The following is an 18,695-nucleotide window of genomic DNA, read 5'->3' as shown; positions in this document are numbered from 1 at the left end:
ATCTGTGGATCCAAATATCCACACATCGATGTGCATCCGGTGTGTAACAAATGCCTGTCACCGGACCACAACAAAGACAACTGCATGGCCTGCTCTCAATTCAGGTCAAAGAAAACGCTCAAGCATCGGCGCGCGGCGCGCCTCGAGGCCCAGCGAGCGGCACCGGCACCCGACAGCATATTCGACGACCCCGCGATGGAAGGCAGTAGCCATCATCTCCAAATTTTTCCTCCGGCGACGGAGGTCCAGTCCGATGCCGAAGAACACGTCGAAGGGCACGGCCAGGACACTGAATACGTCGAGGAGGTAGGGGACGACGAAGAAGTTTATGGGGCCGCGGAAGGTAGCTCAGAGGAAGAGCTATGCCCCGAAGTCTATATAATTCAGGCTCAGGTCACGGGATCGCCACTCGGCCTTACCCACGACCCCGCACCGCTGTCCCCGGCCCCGCCTTCCCGCCCGGCCACGGACACTCAAGCGGAGCCGCCATTACCCGTATCGAAACCGAAAACGAAACCTTCGGTCTCTACGGCACCTAAGATGGCCGACGTCCAGCCGAAATCGAAACCGAAACCCACGGATTCGACAAAAGACAAAATGGCCGACGTCCATGCAAAATCGAAAACGAAACTAGCGGACGCGACAAAACCAAAAAAGGCCGACGTCCAGCAAACAATATCGGAACCGACTCCTTCATCGGCTCCGTCCACCTCCGGCCCACAGAAGTCGAAGAAGGCTGTCGAGACAGCAGCGCCACACAAGGTGCACAAAGACTCGTCCTCCAAAAAGGCCGTCCGTCAAGAGTCGGCCTCTGTTGCTCCGGCACGGTCGTCGAAGTCGGTTCACACACCTTCAGACGCTCCTCCAGCACAGCCAACTAAACGCCCAGTCGAACAAAAGTCGACTACAAGCCACGACCCGAAGGCCGCAGGCACTACGCATCGGCACAAAGATGTCGAATCTGCAACATCGGCGCAAAAGTCTACAAAGGACCCGCGCCACGATGCGGCTGAAGATTCGTCGACGCAAATACCGTCGACACCGAGGGACTCCGACGCCACCGGACACCGGCCGTCGGCTGCAACACCCTCCGCCTCCTTCACCGCGCAGGTCACCGACTCCCTGAAACGGATTCGGGAAAAAGCTTTGTCGACAACAGCTCACACGCCGTCAGCTCCAAAGGAGGTGGACGCTCCTCCAAAGTCATCAGCCAAGCTTCTTTACACTCTTCCACCAAAGGTGCCACCAAAGGCGTTTGCACCTAGATCGGTGCCACAGACTTCAGCTCCTTCAGCGCTTCAGGCCTCAGATGACCAGTCAGAGCACTACATCGATGCCCACACAGGGAAACTGACCATTTACAAAAGGAAGATCACTTCCCAACCACTGGAATCATATGTTATTCCGTTGAAGAAAAGGAGGACAGCACTGGACAGTCCTGCCCTTATTGAGCCTGTTCTACCACCACCAAGAAGGAGTCCATCACCTTCCCCAAACCAATCAGGGGGAGAGGATGATGAGGAAGACGACCAATACAATTTCCCAGTGGACAATGACCCTGATGTTCAGCAGGACACATATGACGACACTTGGGACCAAGGTAGCCAGCAGGTGGTACAAGATCCACAAGGTTTTGGGGCACGTACATCTCCAACTGAGGACTCTGCAGCATTTAATGCTTTAATCGAACGAGCAGCAGCAAATCATGATGTAGACATGCATGCTGACCCGGTGGAGGAAGACTTTTTGTTTAACACTTTCTCTGTCTCAGAAAGAACTGTTAAAATACTTCCTATGCTCAAAGGTGTCCTTAGACATGCCCCAGAGATCTTTAAAGAACCTTCCAGGGCAAGAGTGGTAAACCCACGTATCGAGAAAAAATACAGGCCAGCACCTGGAGATCCTGCATATATTCGAGGACAGTTGCCTCTGGACTCGTTGGTGGTCGCCAATGCCCGCAAGAGGGCAAACTCCCAAACTACGGGTGAAGCTCCTCCCCCTGACAAGGAGTCGAAAGTGCTTGAGGCATCCGGCAAGAGGGTGGCTGCGCAGGCTGCCAATGTATGGCGTATAGCAAACACACAGGCACTATTGGCGCGTTATGATAGGGCGCATTACGACACCCTAGAACAGCTCCTTCAACATCTACCTGATGAGTATAAAGAAGCAGCCGAAATGCTCATACAAGAGGGGAAGCTTATATCAAACGCTGCAATAAAGTGTGCACTTGATGTGGCGGACACGGCGGCTAGGGGAATTAACACTAGCGTCATGCTAAGACGACAAGCTTGGCTTCGTATATCGGGATTTAAGCCTGACATCCAAACTACAATCCTCAATCAGCCCGTCAATCCTGACAGACTGTTTGGCCCAGATGTAGACACCACACTTGAAAAGATTAAAAAGGACAACGAGACTGCTAAGTCCATGGGGGCACTTCAGTCCCAACAATTCAGGGGAAACACTTTTCGTCGCTCAGGAGCGCGTGGTGTTACCAGAGGACACTTGGGTCAACAATCACAATTTACAAAGGGTGGTGCACAATCCTCCTACCCCAGGCAAGGTAGAGGGGGTTACAGAGGTAACAGTGCCAAGGGCAGGGGCAGAGGGAACAACAACTCCCGTACCTCTGCCGCCAACAAACAGTGACTCTCTGTCACTGCCCCCCGACCATCCAACACCTGTCGGGGGGAGACTCCAGCAGTTCCTGCCAGTCTGGACATCCATCACCACAGACAGGTGGGTGAGCAAACTAATCCAATACGGTTATTGTTTAGAGTTAACATCCACTCCTCCCAACATTCCCCCAAGACACCGTCCTATGTCGGCAGAGCACTTGCACTTATTGCAGCAAGAGGTCTTGGTAAAGCTGCAAAAAGGCGCAATAGAGCTCGTACCAATGGAGGAGGAAGGCACAGGGGTCTATTCACTGTACTTCCTCATCCCAAAAAGGACGGATCCCTCAGACCTATTCTGGATCTACGCCCCCTCAACATGTATATACTGTCAAAACACTTTCACATGCTGACACTGCAACAAATTCTTCCCCTGCTAAACCAAGGGGACTTCCTGGCAACCTTAGACCTCAAGGATGCTTACTTCCACATACCACTCCACCCATCCCACAGAAAGTACCTCAGGTTCACCATTCAAAACAAGCACTATCAGTTCAAAGTCCTACCCTTCGGGGTAACTACTGCCCCCAGAGTGTTTACAAAGTGTCTGGCGACAGTAGCGGCGCACCTCAGACGGCAGAACATACATGTCTACCCGTACCTAGACGACTGGCTTGTTCAAGCGAAGTCGGAACTGCAATGCGCCGCGGACATGTCCCACACTATTCAACTCCTTCACAGTCTGGGATTCTCGCTCAACTACCCAAAGTCGCACCTTCAACCAGCCCATGTGCGGCAGTATCTAGGCGCGACAATAAACACCCTGACTGCTATGGCTCAGCCAAACCCAGCCAGGATCAACAGTATCCAGTCACTAATCCAACGGTTCAGACCGCAACACTCCCTACCAGCGAGAGTGTTCATGCAGTTGATAGGCATGATGGCCTCCTGCATTTTCATAGTCCCGCACGCGAGGTTGCACATGCGTCCTCTCCAGGAATACTTAGCAAATCAGTGGACACAGGCTCGGGGACAACTGACGGACCTAGTGTTGGTGACCGGTCGGGCATACAACTCTCTGCATTGGTGGAATCCACACAACCTTTGCAAGGGACGACCGTTCCAAGAGCCAGTGCCACAGATTATCCTGACGACGGACGCATCTCTCCAAGGATGAGGTGCTCATGTGCTCCACTACACTGTGCAGGGACTGTGGTCCAATCAACAACAGAAGTTGCACATCAACTACCTGGAATTGATGGCAATCTTCATGGCGCTAAAGTCCTTCAAGGTACATTTGTGCAACAAAGTCGTGTTGATCCGGACGGACAACATGACAGCCATGTACTACATCCAAAAGCAAGGAGGTACTCACTCACCACAGCTGTCTCATCTGGCTCAGAGCATGTGGAAGTGGGCCATTCAGAGGAACATTTTCCTCATGGCAGAACACCTCCCCGGCAAGGACAATCAGATGGCGGATCTGCTCAGCAGGTACAGCCATCAAATGCACGAGTGGGAGATTCATCCATCAGTACTCCACCCGTACTTCCAGCAGTGGGGTCATCCACAGATAGACCTGTTTGCCACAAGGGAAAACGCAAAATGCCAAAGCTTTGCCGCCAGGTTCCCTCATCCACAATCGCAGGGGAATGCGATATGGATGAACTGGTCAGGCAAATTTGCGTACGCTTTTCCCCCAGCGCCTCTCATTCCGCTGGTGGCAAGAAAACTAAAGCAACACTCGATGACTCTCATCCTAGTTGCTCCAACATGGGCACCCCAACCGTGGTACACCACGTTTCTAGAACTTTCCGTGGTACCGCATCAAAGGCTGCATCTCACACCCAGCCTCTTGACGCACAGCCATGGCGACATTCAGCATCCAGATCCGCAACAGCTCAATCTGGCGATCTGGCTCCTGAGGTCTTAGAATTTGGCTACCTCAACCTGCCTCCTGAATGCATGGACATCATCCGTGAGGCAAGGAAGCCCACAACCAGAGCTTGCTATGCTGCAAAATGGAAGCGGTTTGTCATTTACTGTACAGACAACAATATCAACCCGCTAGATGCATCCATTCCTAACATCATCTGCTATTTGTTACATCTTTACAAATGCAATCTGGCGTACGCTTCCATTCGGATACATTTATCCGCCATAGCGGCTTACCTCCAGAATAGGCAGCACCTCTCTGTTTTCAGAGTGCCTGCCATTAAAGCCTTCCTAGAGGGACTGAAACGAGTCATTCCTCCTAGAACTCCACCAGCTCCTGTGTGGAACCTCAATGTGGTCCTCACTAGGCTGATGGGCCCACCTTTCGAGCCACTGCACTCATGCGAACTTCAATTTCTAACATGGAAAGTGGCTTTTCTCATTGCTATCACGTCGCTCAGGCGTGTTAGTGAGCTGCAAGCGCTCACAATACAAGAGCCATTCATCCAAATACACTCTAACAGGGTAGTGCTTCGCACTAACCCCAAATTCCTTCCTAAGGTGGTGTCACAGTTTCATATCAACCAAACTATTGACCTGCCTGCTTTTTTCCAAAACCCGCAAACGGTAGCGGAAAGAATGCTTCATACATTAGACGTTAGGAGGGCGCTAATGTACTACATTGACAGGACACAACCCTTTAGGAAGACACAACAACTTTTTGTTGCCTTCTCAGCACAACACAAAGGCAACCCTATTTCCAAAGCAGGAATAGCCAGATGGATTGTTAAATGCATTCAAATCTGTTATCAAAAGGCTAAACGCACTTTAACAATACCCCCAAGGGCGCACTCTACACGCAAATTGGGGGCCTCCATGGCTTTCCTAGGGAACATTCCTTTAGAAGACATTTGTAGAGCAGCCACATGGTCTACACCACACACATTTACCAAGCATTATTGCGTAGATGTGCATTCCAAACAGCAAGCAGCTGTAGGACAGGCTGTTCTCAAGACACTTTTTCAAGCTTCTGCAGCTGGCACGGGCAACCGCCCTTAATGGAGGGACTGCTGTGTATTCTATGCACTAGATATGAATTTAGCAGCCCACATGCCTCGAACTGAATATGCTACTTACCAGTATGCATCTGTTCTTGGCATGTAGGGCTGCTAACATTCATATCGCCCGCCCTCCTCCCCGGTGCCCGTAGCGGCTGCAGACACTCTCTTGCATTCATCATTAGCATGGACATCCTGTACACTGTTTCACTCCATCTCTGCCACAATGGCTAAAACAATCTGGGGATGGAGGCGATGCCCATGCGCACTGTAGTCCAGGGGAGGAGCCACCTATCTCGTGATACTTCGAAGACTCTTCCAGGACAACAATGTGCAATCATCCGGACCCAACACTAGGCGGCGATCTATGCACTAGATATGAATGTTAGCAGCCCTACATGCCAAGAACAGATGCATACTGGTAAGTAGCATATTCAGTACCATTTACTAGGGGCTTACATGTGGCCAGAGATGCCAATGTGGTTTAGGCTTTAGTATAGTTTTTAGGGCAGGAACACAGGCCCTGGGTACCTGATTGGCAGGGACCCAGGGCACACCACGGAAAAGTGCATCAGGTATCAGGCAAAACGTGGGGGGGCACTGCAACAGAAACTCACTTTCTCACAATAACTGAGTATTTCCAATCCAACGAGGGGACGTTCACACATGCTGACATAGAATGGGACGCCCTAAAGGTGGTTCTGCGCGGGCAGGTTATACATGCAGTATATGGAACTCGCATGACTTTAATCAAAGAGATACAGGGGCTAGAGGATAGAATACGACAGCAGGAACAAGAGGCACCGACTGAACCACACTTATTGCAAGCACTCTCCAAAGATAAGTTAGCACAAGGAAACATTAGACAAATGATGTGCTCTGGATTATAAACAGTACACGGTTAGAGGCTAGGCGGCGGGTGATAAGGCAGGCAAGACGCTTGCATGGTTGCTGAAAAGCAGCCTTATGCAACTGCCCATCACAGCAACATATACTTTGAAAGGCAATCTGGTCAACACGCAGGAGCAAATCAATGAATCCTTTTATAAATACTACACAACATTATACTAGGCCTCAGAATCAGGTGCACCATCAGCAATGCAACAGTTTCTAGAGGAGGCAACTCTCACACAAGTAACGCAAGATCAATACACAGATCTAGAGGCCTCGCTCACAGTGTCCGAAATCTCTGACACTATCAGACAACTAGCCAGAGGGAAAACCCCTGGAATGGACAGCTCGCCCACAAAATGCTATGCGGCATACTCAACCCAGTTCGCTCCTAGACTGCTCACAATATTCAAAGAGTCTTTCGACAGAGGCGTCCTACCTCTCTCTCTTTGAGAAGCAATACTTGTGGTTCTCCCAAAAAACTGGTTGGGGCCCCCTCCAAATGAGCTCTTATCGTCTGTTGTCATTCCTTTCCTCGGACTATAAAATTCTGGGAAAGTTGCTGGCCAATAGGCTGATGGAGGCTGTGCCAATGCTGGTTCACACGGACCAAAATGGGTTTATCCCAGGCAGGAGCATGGGGCTGAACCTTCGACGCTTGTTTAAAATCCTAGAATGGGCCCAAACAACACCTTGCCAAACTGGATAGCAGCCCTAGATATAGAAAAGGCCTTTGATAACCTAGGATGGGACAACTTGCTGATGGTGCTGGCTTGGTTCGGCATATGTCCCAAGTTCTTATGCTGGGGAAAATATTATACAGTAACCCACGAGCCAGAGTGAAGACGGGTCGTGTTATATCACCATCCTTCGGTATCGAACGTGGCACCAGACAGGGTTGTCCACTTTCACCAATATTTTTTGCTTTGGCCATGGAGCCCTTGGCTTGTGCACTTTGCGGCCATGTGTTGGAATCGGTCATACAGGTACATACGCAGTGGCACACTGTGTCCCTTTATGCGGATGACGCACTTATTTATCTCTGCAATCAGGGAGAGGGGCTTCGAGGCCTAATAGCGTTATTAGACACCCATGCACGACTATCAGGCTTGAAAGTCAACTGGGATAAGTCAGTCTTGTTCCCAATGTCACCCATCCCGGTAGGGCAGCGACAACCTCATGCCCCACTAGTAAGAGCGTATGATTCATTCAAGTACTTGGGAGTCCAAATCTACAACTCCCCGTCTGACCTGATAGACGGTAATCTGGGGAAAGACGATTTCCAGTGGCAGAGACTATATACTTGCCTAAAACGTCCGGAACTGGTCAAATGGCAGGCAGTCGGCCTGACTACATGGGGAGACTTATTTGTGGACTTGGCTTTATGTGATTTTGCCACTCTGATGAACGACTATAGTATATCACCCGGTACATCCTCCTCTATGCAACACTAACACAGCAGGCAATGCAAATTTGGGGGGACATCAGCACGGTACCACCAACCGCTGAAGGTTTGCACACATTACTGACACCGTTCAGGTAGGAAAGCCATCATGGCTATCTACAATTCTTTTAGTGACAAATGCAAAACAACAGTTGATGGACAGAATGCAGAACAATGTCATACATTCACCCCAGTACAGAGATCCGGGCCTAAATCCATCGTTTTTTTTGCACTCCACACCACCCCAGTTCAGACATGACCATATGCAAATCTGCCCTGACCCTGTGCCTCATGGGAACAGTCCAGCCCGAACTGCCAAGCCATGTTACAATTCTTTTAGAGCAGACACAACTCCCTCCCTAACTTCATTACACAAATACCGGACCATTGCGCTCTCCACAGAAGTTACATATAAACAATGGAAACAATGCGTGGGAAATCCCCAAATTATCTCCATAAACGCCAAAGTGAATTACAAGCAATTCAGTTATTTACATCTCACATACCTAACCCCACATAGGCTGGCGCGAATGTACCCGACGTTCATTGATGCCTATCCCAGATGTCATGCTTCAGACAATGATTTTATGCATATGGTATGGACATGCTCCCACATCACTACATACTGGGGGAAAGTATTGGAGATGTTATCAGCTGCAACGGAAACCACAATTACATCGCAGAGCGCACACTACTTACTAGGCATTACCAAACGGAACGCACGCCGTAAGAATCTTAATAAATTCCTAGACCTGGCGTTGGTACGGCTAAACGCTCCTTGGCTATGGCCTGGAAGTCCCAGTCGGGCCCCTCCACCAAGCACTGGTTGATTTGTATTCGACGTGCTCTGGTGGCCGAACACGTGACACTGACATCTAGCCCCCACGCCCAACAGCTAGGACACAACCTGTAGACTGGCAGCAATATGTAACCATCATAGAAGCTAGCCTCTGCGACGCACACGATACTGGGTGATGCACTAGCTGATCCGACAAACACACACACCATGAGCACTCATATTAAGATACACACATGGGCGGGGCACTGGACAATACATACACAGGGGTGGTGAATAGATACTGTTTCACACTTCAGGCAGGGACCGATCGCACGCACACACACACAATACGGCACACACGCTGCATGACTCCACCATTCTATCCCTATTAAAGCACTCAACACAACTAGACCTTGGCTACCCGCACTCCACATAATTGACGCATTTAACGGTAATAAATACACAACGAACACAGGACAGGCACATTAGTTAGGTGGTATTATGTTTATTTATTGTTTATATCATGTTTGTTCTCAGCAAAAATGTATTGACAGCCACTGCAGTGAATTATTATCGATATTGACGATCTGTAACGTTGGATATGGTGACTCGCCCCCTCCACCTACTAGGCACAACAATGCTAATGCTACAAAGATATATTTATGGCATAATATGTACATTATTATGCCGTATTTACAGCTGTATGTTGTTTTTGAGTACAAAATGTATTTAAAAAATTATTTTTTTTTAAATCTTTTTAAATTGCTACAAGGAAACAATGTTTTATTTATTTATTTATTCAGAGTTTTATATAGCGCGAACAAGATCTTTACAGATATCAGAGCGCTTCACAGAAAACAAGGGGAGAGGATAGCATGAGGGTGACGCAACATAATATTGGGTACAGTATAAAATTCAGTAGCATGATCAGATAAGATATCAGTCAAGTGCTAATAAAGTATAAAAAAAAAACAATCAAATATGCGTTATATAGGACGATACTGAGTCTTTCGTCCAGCTACGATAAAAATCAAGAGAGCTTAGGCTAAAAGGGATGGCTTATGACAGTATCTAAAAGTTACAGGGGGAGGGACATCGAGGTTCAGCAGGCTAACGTGAATAGTCTAATAATAGGTAGTGAGTGAGTAGCAAAAATGAATCGAGTAAACATCATAGAATTAAGGCGAACAAGAAGAATAAACAAATCTAAATCAATAGTAATATGACATTGTTTGACATTAGACAAACATGTTGCCAATGATACCCAGGCGGTGCGAAGTCTCTGAGCAACAAACATTAGAGTTCAGGTGAGCTTAGCCATGAGGATGGCTTTCACCTCTTTCTTAAAGAAGGCCGTGGAGGTGATCAGCCTGGTTTTGGGAGGGAGTGCATTCCAAATCCTCGGTGCCATTCCTGAGAAGGAGCGTTTGTATGTTTTTTCCTTCCGGAATCTGCGAGGTTTCAAGAGTAGGTTTTTTGCGCTTCTATTGGATCTCGAACCTCCAGATATAGACAGTTTTTGAGTGAGGTAGTTAGGTGCCTTGTGGTGTACGGCCGCGTGTGTCATAACAGCAATTTTCAGTTGTATTCTGGCTTCAAAGGGCAGCCATTTCAGGGATTTCAAGTCAGGCGTTATATGAGTGTGTTTTCTTGAGCCCGTAATGAGTCTCGCGGCAGCGTTCAAGGAGGCTCTTAGAGGTGCAGTTGCTGCTAGAGGGAGACCACTGAGGGTCACAATTCCATAGTCTATGCGAGGGATGACGAGGGCTTGTACTGCATTTTGGAAGTCTTTGGGTGGGAGGAAGGGTTTCAGCTTCCTCAATGTGTTGATTTGGAAATTAGCTCCTTTCGTTGCTATGCTAATGTGCTGTTGCATGTTGAGCTTGGCGTCAAGTGTGATACCTAAGGATTTCGCGGAATCCACAATGGTGGGCCGGACATTGAGTGCTGTTAGGTGGTTGAGCCAGAGTTGGGTGGTGGTAATTTTCGCAGGGGGTGATATCAGAAGGAACTCAGTTTTCAGAGCATTTAGTTTGAGGTGATTGTCGGCCAGCCACGATTGGGTCTTTATAAGAGTGTGGTTCAGGCGTTTGATATCATCCGGGGATTGTACCTTTAGGTAGAGTTGAGTGTCATCGGCATACATATGGAAGTATACATTGGATGCTTGGAGCATGGTGGCAAGTGGTTCCATGATGAGGTTGAACAGTGTGGGCGAAAGGGAGGATCCTTGTGGAACGCCTAAGTCTACTAGCACAGGCGAGGACAACACATTGTTGATCTTGAACTTCTGAGACCGGTTATGTAGGAAGGAGGTGAACCATTTGAGAACAGTCCCGGATAAACCCATTCTAGTGTTTAGCAGCTCAAGGAGGTTCTCGTGTTTGACCGTGTCAAAAGCTGATGAAAGGTCTAGAAGGATGAGGAGGCATGAGTCATTGCGATCAAGGATTTGGAGGGCGTCATCAATTATGTGTGTCATGGCCGTTTCCGTGCTATGTTTCGCTCGGAAGCCTGATTGATGAGGGTTGAGGAGATCAAATTTGTCAATGTGTTTTGTTAGTTGGAGTTGTACACATTTTTCCAGCAGTTTGGCTAATGTGGGGATGTTTGTGATGGGACGGTAATTGTTTAGGTCAGACTGGTCAGCTGTAGGTTTCTTGAGTATGGGCGTGACTTGCCCCATCTTGAGTGAGTCAGGGATAAGACCTTGTTGAAGGGAACTGTTAATGATTTTAGTCCAGAGTGGGAGGAGCATGGTGGTGAAGTCTTTTACAGCGTTAGCAGGTAGGGGGTCTGTGAGGGGCTTCACGGTACCGATCAGTCTGTGTATTGCTTCTTCCGAGTGGATATCGAAGGAATCCCATGATGCGTTGTTTTTAGGCTGAGTGTTAGATATTCTGATGTGGACAGGGTGTTGGCTTACATAATTGAGGAGATCAGTTCTTCAGCTTGAAGAAGGCGGAAAAGTCCTCACTGTGTGGGATACCGCTTGTTGGGTTGTTTGATTGTAAGGGTTGAGGCTTTGTTTGACTTTTGACTAGTTCGAAACACTTTCTTGGTCGGTTTTTCGCTTGGTCAAGCTGGAGGCTAAAGAAGTCAGATTTCGCATGTTTGATTTTCCTAAAGTAGGCATTCCTCTTGTTCTTAAGCTTTTTGCGATGTAGTGATGAGGGGTCAGCTCTCCAAGTGCGCTCTGCTGATCGCATAGCACGCCTGTCTTCGTTAAGTCTGCCGTCATACCAAGGGTTCGAGCTCTTGGTGGAGACTCTCTTTAGTTGCAATGGGGCGGCTTCATCGATTATAGAGGTCATAGAGTCGAGGTAGAGGTCGGTCAGTGATTGAACATCAGAGACGCCATCAGGGGGAAGGAGGAGCCTGTAAGTATGGGGGGGTAGGGAGTTAGGGTTAAGCATCTTCATGTCCCTTTTCCTGATCTTGCATTTGGTGGGTTGAGCCAGGGAGGGTTTGACTTTTTCATTGATAAAGAAGGTGATGATGTGGTGATCTGACCAATCACAAGGTTGGATTGATCCCAGTTGGGTAGAGTCCTCTTTGGCGATGATGAGATCGAGTATCGAACCTTTATCATGTGTTGGGCTGTTGCAAATTTGGGTGAGGTCAAGCGCATTAAGGAAAGTTTTAAGACTATTCACCACTGCGTCTTTTTGATCGTTCCAATGGAGATTAAAGTCACCCAGGTAGATTTGAGTGATCTGCCGACCGATGTTGGAAGTGATAGTGTCCATGAGTTGTTGAGAAAAGATGGGGTTGTCTCCCGGCGGGTGATAGATGAGATGTAGAGCACATACTGGTTTCCCCTCGCTGGAGATATCGAGGCAGAAGAGTTCACAGGAAGTGAGAGAGGGGGAGGTGACTTTGGTGACGGAGAGATTGCTCCTGAAAATGCAAGCGATTCCCCCGCCCGTCTTGCCGGTCCTGTCGTGTCTGATGATGTGGTAATTGGGGGGAACTAGTATGTCCATAATAGGCGCGGAGGCTTCACTTAGCCATGTTTCCGTCAATATGGCTAGGTCAAGATCCATTGATGTGATGAGATCTGCAATGTCGGAGGAGTGTCTCTGGGCCGATCTGCAGTTGAGAAGGATGCATTTGAGTCTGGGGGTGAGAAGGGAGGTCGAGTGATCTAGCGATAGGGGGACTTTTCTGAGGTTGTTTGGGACAGAGCTTCTGGTGCTCAGAGTTGGGTGCCTAACGGGATTTGTGAGAATAGTGGGTATGGGGAGGTGAGTGGGGGTTAAGTGTTTTACCGGTCCTGGTCCAAAGGAGCGGAGGAGGGTGCATAAGTCGTGGTCAGACAGGGAGTTAAGGGCACGCCGGGGGCGGTGGCTGTTATTGCGGGCGGGGATAGTGGGCCAGTGCGGAGAGAGTTGAGTGCGAGGGACTGTGGGGAAAGTGCGTCTTTTGTTATATACAGTGGTGGTCGTTGTGGGTCGATGTTGTCTGGAGGGTGCATGAAGAAGCTCTTTGATGGTGCGGAGCTCGTCTTTGAGTTGTAGGAGGGTGGATAGGATCAGGTCCAGAGGTGTCTTGGTGATAGTGTTCGTGATGTGGGCCGTGGGCGAAGGGCTGAGAGGGGATTTAGAGAACGGATTTGGGGCGGTGAGGAGGGGTATGCTGGCGTTAATGTAGGGCACTGCGGTAAAAGTGGGCGGGGTGATATTCGGTGGGTGCGTTGATTTGTAGGTGAGGGGTGTGGGAGAAGTAGGGGGAGGGTGGGATGTAGTGGAGGGGTCGGTGGGGGGCGGCGCCGGTGAGTTGAGGGATGAGTGAAGGTCGAAGATAATCGGGGTGGTGAGAAGGAAGCGGGGGCTGAGTAATGGGGGAGAGAGGAGGGGGGATGTTGTTGTATTGGAGGAAGCAAGTTCTGGGGTGCTAGTTGGGAGTGTGGGGGGGTAGAGAGAAAAGAGGATCTGCCGCGGGGGGAGAGAGATATACTCCGGGTGGTGTTGCATTCAGCTGGATTCGTATGAGGTGTGAGATGGGGGGAGGGGTGGGTGGGGTTGAGTTGGATGTATGAGGGGGAATGGTCTTCGTCTGTGGATGAGGCGAGTGGGGGGGTAGCGTCAGGTGTGAGACTAACTATAACACTGGGGGGATGGGAGGGATGATGTTGCAAAGGGCAAGGCGGGTTATTTTGCGGATTGGTGTTGGGGGGAGTTGTGCCGCTTGATGTGTGCAGAGTGGAGGTCCGCCGTTTGGCGATGTGTTCTAAGAAGGTAGGGAATAGGTTGTCTAGTTGGTCAAGGTTCCTGTCAGTGGCTTGGAGTAGAATGGTCCCATTGTTGTAGATGGTGATTGTGGCTCTGCCTGGGAAGACTAGGGATGGTGTGATAGAAAGAGTTAGGCAATGAGCGGATTTATTGGTGGTGTGTATGGTGAGAGTGGAGAGGAACGCTTTCCTCCATTGTGCTCTACGCGGAGTGTAAAAGATGATATCGTTGTTTGTGTCTCCGTTGGTCAGTGAAAAGTAAGTGTCCACACATGGTAGTTCAGGGTGTGCCTTCAGGAAATTGTGTTTGTAGCGTTTGGCGTTTTTTTTGGTGAGCTCAGGTGGGTATATGATTTTGTAGGTATGCTCGCCCAAGCTTTCCATGGCGGAAGAGGCGTGGGTAGAAGAGGTGGGGGTATTTGTGTGGTTGCGGGGCATTTAGTCTAAGTGGTGTAGTGTGGGCAGTAGGTATGGATGACTAGTCTAAGGTGGCCCCTCCAGTGGAGACTTATGACTAGTCTAAGATGGCCCCTCCAGTGGAGAAATATTCAAAGATGGCCACCAGGGAAGTGTATAGGGAGCCAGAAGTAGTCCTTTCTTTATTGTTGATGTGCCTTAGAGAGATAGTTTCCCTTTCCGGGGCAGGTCGAGTTAGTCCATGTTATTGCATCACTTCGCAGGCTTAAATACAACATAACTTTTTGTACCAGAGACTTTGTAATCATTAAATAAATGCTTGAGCTGCCCACTTTAAACAACATTAATTACATTAATTCCTAATGTGTTTGGCAATTTCATATTGGGAGTTGGATGGGGCGTCGTTCTGAATTCCGAACACAGAATTACAAGATGGTGGAATTTAATACGGTCAAGAAATTTAAACTAGCTTTGCTTCTGAAATCTATCTTTCCGTTCCCAGGCAAAGGCGCGTTTCAGCCGGAAGAGCAACAGCGACCATATGGCCTTTGTCAGAGCTGTAAAAGGATGGAGCGAGTTTGCGCGGGATCGGAGTGCACGAGATTACTATCTGAGTGAGAACATGCTTTATGGCCCAGCCCTCCGTTTCATTCAAGGTGAGCTAGAGTTTCCCTGTTTATTTAGTTCACCCTCGGTTTGCATGAGGGTAAGAAGTTTGTGTGCTTTATTTCTCTAGGTCTGCTCTTAGTTTACAAAAATCATAACTCTATGAGTCATGATTATCAAAGAAGCACTATCCAAAGCTAATGATAATGCTGCCCTGGCAGCAATGACTTATATGGCCCCTAAATGTCTTGGAAGGCGGAAAAAGGTTGTAATGGTGGATTGAGACACACAAAGGGCCAGACAAAGGATGTTTGTTGACCCAATCAACATCACTCCCCAATAACCTAGAACACACATAAAGGGCGTGGAAGGTCTCTTAAAAAAACCAGGATAGTGTATAACAAGTAGAGGTCTATTGGAATGTAGTCCTTTAGGGACACAATCCCTCATCCACCCTCAGGTGGCATGCTTCATCAAAGGGTTCCTCCAGTCACCACTGGCAAATGTGGTGGTGGAGTGGGCTATAAGTCTCCCAAAACAGGCAGGCGAGGAGCCGCTTAACCTACTGTTATAGAGGTTACACCAATGTGAGCTGGATGGTTGTAGGAGGCTTGATTAGTATATGATGCACACTTATTCAAGTGATGCACCCTGTACTAATCCAGACAACCCATAAGGTGATTTTAGTGGTCTTTGATAACGATAGAAAGCTCTCAAAGTGGTAACTGTGGAGAGCATCCTTCAGGCTTATATTGAAGGAGTGTAAAGCAGCCTGTTTTACCACATTTAATCGACAGTGTAGATTAGATGAAAAAGAAATACACTGTTTTATAAAAAATAAGTCTATTTATTACAAAACACAATCGCTAACAAATTGGTATATCTCCTACCCGGTGATATCAACCCAATACACAAGAATAGTTCAAATTAATCAGGTAAGTAGCACAAATATACACTGGTCTCCAGGGGAAGACCAAACCATATATTAAGAAAGTGGAATACGAACTGCAAAGGAGAATGGGACTTGGACCAGAAGACTGAGAGGAGCTGGGGAAACAAGGAACCACCCAAGGTAAGTACCCAGGAACCCCATGGAGGCTGTGTGCAGAGTGGAAACACAGCTGGGTGCCCAATGGAATTCAATGGAGAAGTCGGAGTTGCTGTTTTAAAGAAAAAGTACATTTCCCGGAGGACCCCAAATGAACCCTTTGGAAGACAGAAGGTTGGTGAGCCATCCCATCCATGGATGCCCAGGAACCCGGTTACCTGCACCAGGGAAGCCTGGTTCATAGGGGTGAAGTGATCTTGGAACCTGCCGTAGACAACAATGGGAAACTTAGAAGAAGATGCCTTTGATGAAGACTATGAAGTAGTCAGGAGAATCCAAGGGTGGATTCTGGAAGGGAAAAACCTTGCAAGCAGAGTGGACCGTTCTCTTCCAGGGGATCCTCATCAAAGTCATAAGCATTAGAATATTACCGCCCATGCGCGGGACCCCGGAAACACTATATTATATGTGCCCCACATATATATAACCATATATATATATATATATCAAAGCTCCTAAGTGCCCACAGGCAAAAGCGCACTCTCCAGCGTCTCGCACACCGGCGTTTATCAGGTAAGGTGGGGATTCATCTCCCGATGAGATTTCAGTTCTCTTGTCGACCATTAAAAAGCCTGACGCGTTTCTGAGCTTCTGGCTCGTCTTCAGAGGCTTCGACAAAAGTATTGTGTACGTGACACGCCCATAAATACTCCTGTTTGCCCTCCATTGGGCTACCCAGCTGTGTTGATATGCAAGGTTCTCTGGGCCTTGTAGTCCGTGTCATGTTAAATAATCCTGGATGGATGCACAATAATTCAAAAACTGTCTGTAAAAGCCCTGGATGGGCCTCGTAAGCGTGTCCCCACACAAAATCCCTTAAGGCGCTGATTCCTTTTGGGGGTCCTGTGGATTTCGAGCCACAGGACCCCCGTGCTTCTCGGGGTAGTGCGCTTTTTACGGCTGGGCTGCCGCACAAATATCAAAGCTCCTAAGTGCCCACAGGCAAAAGCGCACTCGCCAGCGTCTCGCACACCGGCGTTTATCAGGTAAGGTGGGGATTCATCTCCCGATGAGATTTCAGTTCTCTTGTCGACCATTAAAAAGCCTGACGCGTTTAATCGAGACATGAGAAGCTGCAGACTGGGGTGCGGAGATGTCTTTACCCGTTTGAAGCAAGGGCTGCTGGATGAGTGCATCCTTAACCTGTGGGTAACTCGGAGCTTTCATTTGCACGCGGCAGCCCAGCCGCGAAGGGTGCACCCCCCCGCGGAAGATCCATGGGGGTCACGGGTCGGAAGTCGCCGAACCTGTTGTGAAGCAGCAGCCAAGGGATCTATGGACAACTGCATCCCGGGGCCCATCCAGGGCTATGAAATGGCAGAACACGCACCCATACAGGGAAGAGACACGAACTACAAGTCCCACAAGGCAGTGCGTTCCAACTCACACGAGTTCGCTCACCTAAGGGCGGTTAAATAGTGGGAGTGTCAAAGCGTCTAACTCAAGTCGAGCCTCTGAAGACTAGCGTAGGCTCAGAAACGCGTCAGGCTTTTAATTGAGACATGAGAAGCTGCAGACTGGGGTGCGGAGCTGTCTTTACCAGTTTGAAGCAAGGGCTGCTGGATGAGTGCATCCTTAACCTGTGGGTAACTTGGAGCATATATATATATATATATATCGCAAGCGCTTCGGGAGGGCTCACCGCTTCATCCGACCCTCCGGTCTGTATTTGGCTCCTCTGCAATGTTCACAGGTTCCCTTGAATTAAAATTGGGTCCGACGCGTTTCGGGGCCACAAACGCCCCTTCCTCATGGACTATGCGCAGTTCAACAACATGTTCTCTTCACGCTGGTCAAACGCGTTTTAGTTTGAACAGCTGGCGTCGTCCTCCCTGAGTGGGTGGAGTCTGGCAACACCGGGACTCTTGGTCAACGTAGTCCTGTGAAGTGAAATAAAATAATATATATATAAAAAAATAAGCAATTGCAGCCTAATAAACACTAGAGCTGAATCATGCTGTAAAGAATTTCCACCATACATGAATAACATGCATGAGAAACAACAACAAAGTTTTTTTAGAAACTGTTTTAATGCTCAGAAAGCAGTAGTAATTCTCATAAAACACTGAATTCATAGAAATCTCCCAGGCTGCATTGCAAATACACAGTCTAAAAAGACTGAAAAGCTAACCTGTAGCTGCATAGCAATAAACTGACACCGTGCCTTTAAGGCACTCCTGACCCTCAGCTTCCCATCATGCCTCAGGGGTTACAGTTAGGTCAGTTGTTCTTTCCGGCTCCTTCAGGAAGGATCCTGGTAACACAGCTCCACTGATTTCTGTCAGAAATTCACTTCATTTTTCACAACTTTTTTGACTTACTTCGACGTTTTAAGTCTTGTCAAGTGAGGATCTGTCTTTTATTGACTTTTTTTTTTTACATTTTCTACCTTAAAATGCCTTTTCTTTTTGATACCTGCCCTTCTTGTGGTAAAAAGAAGGCCAAGACAGACTCCCATGAAGTCTGTATACTTTGTCTACCTGAAGAACATGATCCAAAGACCTGTCCTTACTGCCAAACCCTGTCAGGCAGAACTCTGAAGGACAAGGAGAGAATTTGCATCTATGGCCGGGCATATAGGTCATCTAGAGGAAGGTCTCCGGTAAAGAA

The 18,695-nt window shown here is 48.4% G+C and overlaps 1 protein-coding gene across 1 annotated transcript in view; it reads left to right on the top strand.

Moving 5' to 3' along the window:
- The window catches only part of DHX30 (DExH-box helicase 30), a 658,531-nt gene that overhangs the window by 531,323 nt on the left and 108,513 nt on the right, over positions 1 to 18,695 (top strand). The window contains exon 15 of the mRNA XM_078662529.1: positions 14,874 to 15,027. Coding sequence (XP_078518655.1) covers positions 14,874 to 15,027 — 154 coding nt within the window. The remainder of the gene's footprint in view (positions 1 to 14,873; positions 15,028 to 18,695) is intronic.

Source organism: Lissotriton helveticus, chromosome 10 (genome assembly GCF_964261635.1).
Source record: "Lissotriton helveticus chromosome 10, aLisHel1.1, whole genome shotgun sequence".
Taxonomy (NCBI): Eukaryota; Metazoa; Chordata; class Amphibia; order Caudata; family Salamandridae; genus Lissotriton; species Lissotriton helveticus.
This window is presented reverse-complemented; position numbering and strand designations above follow the sequence as displayed.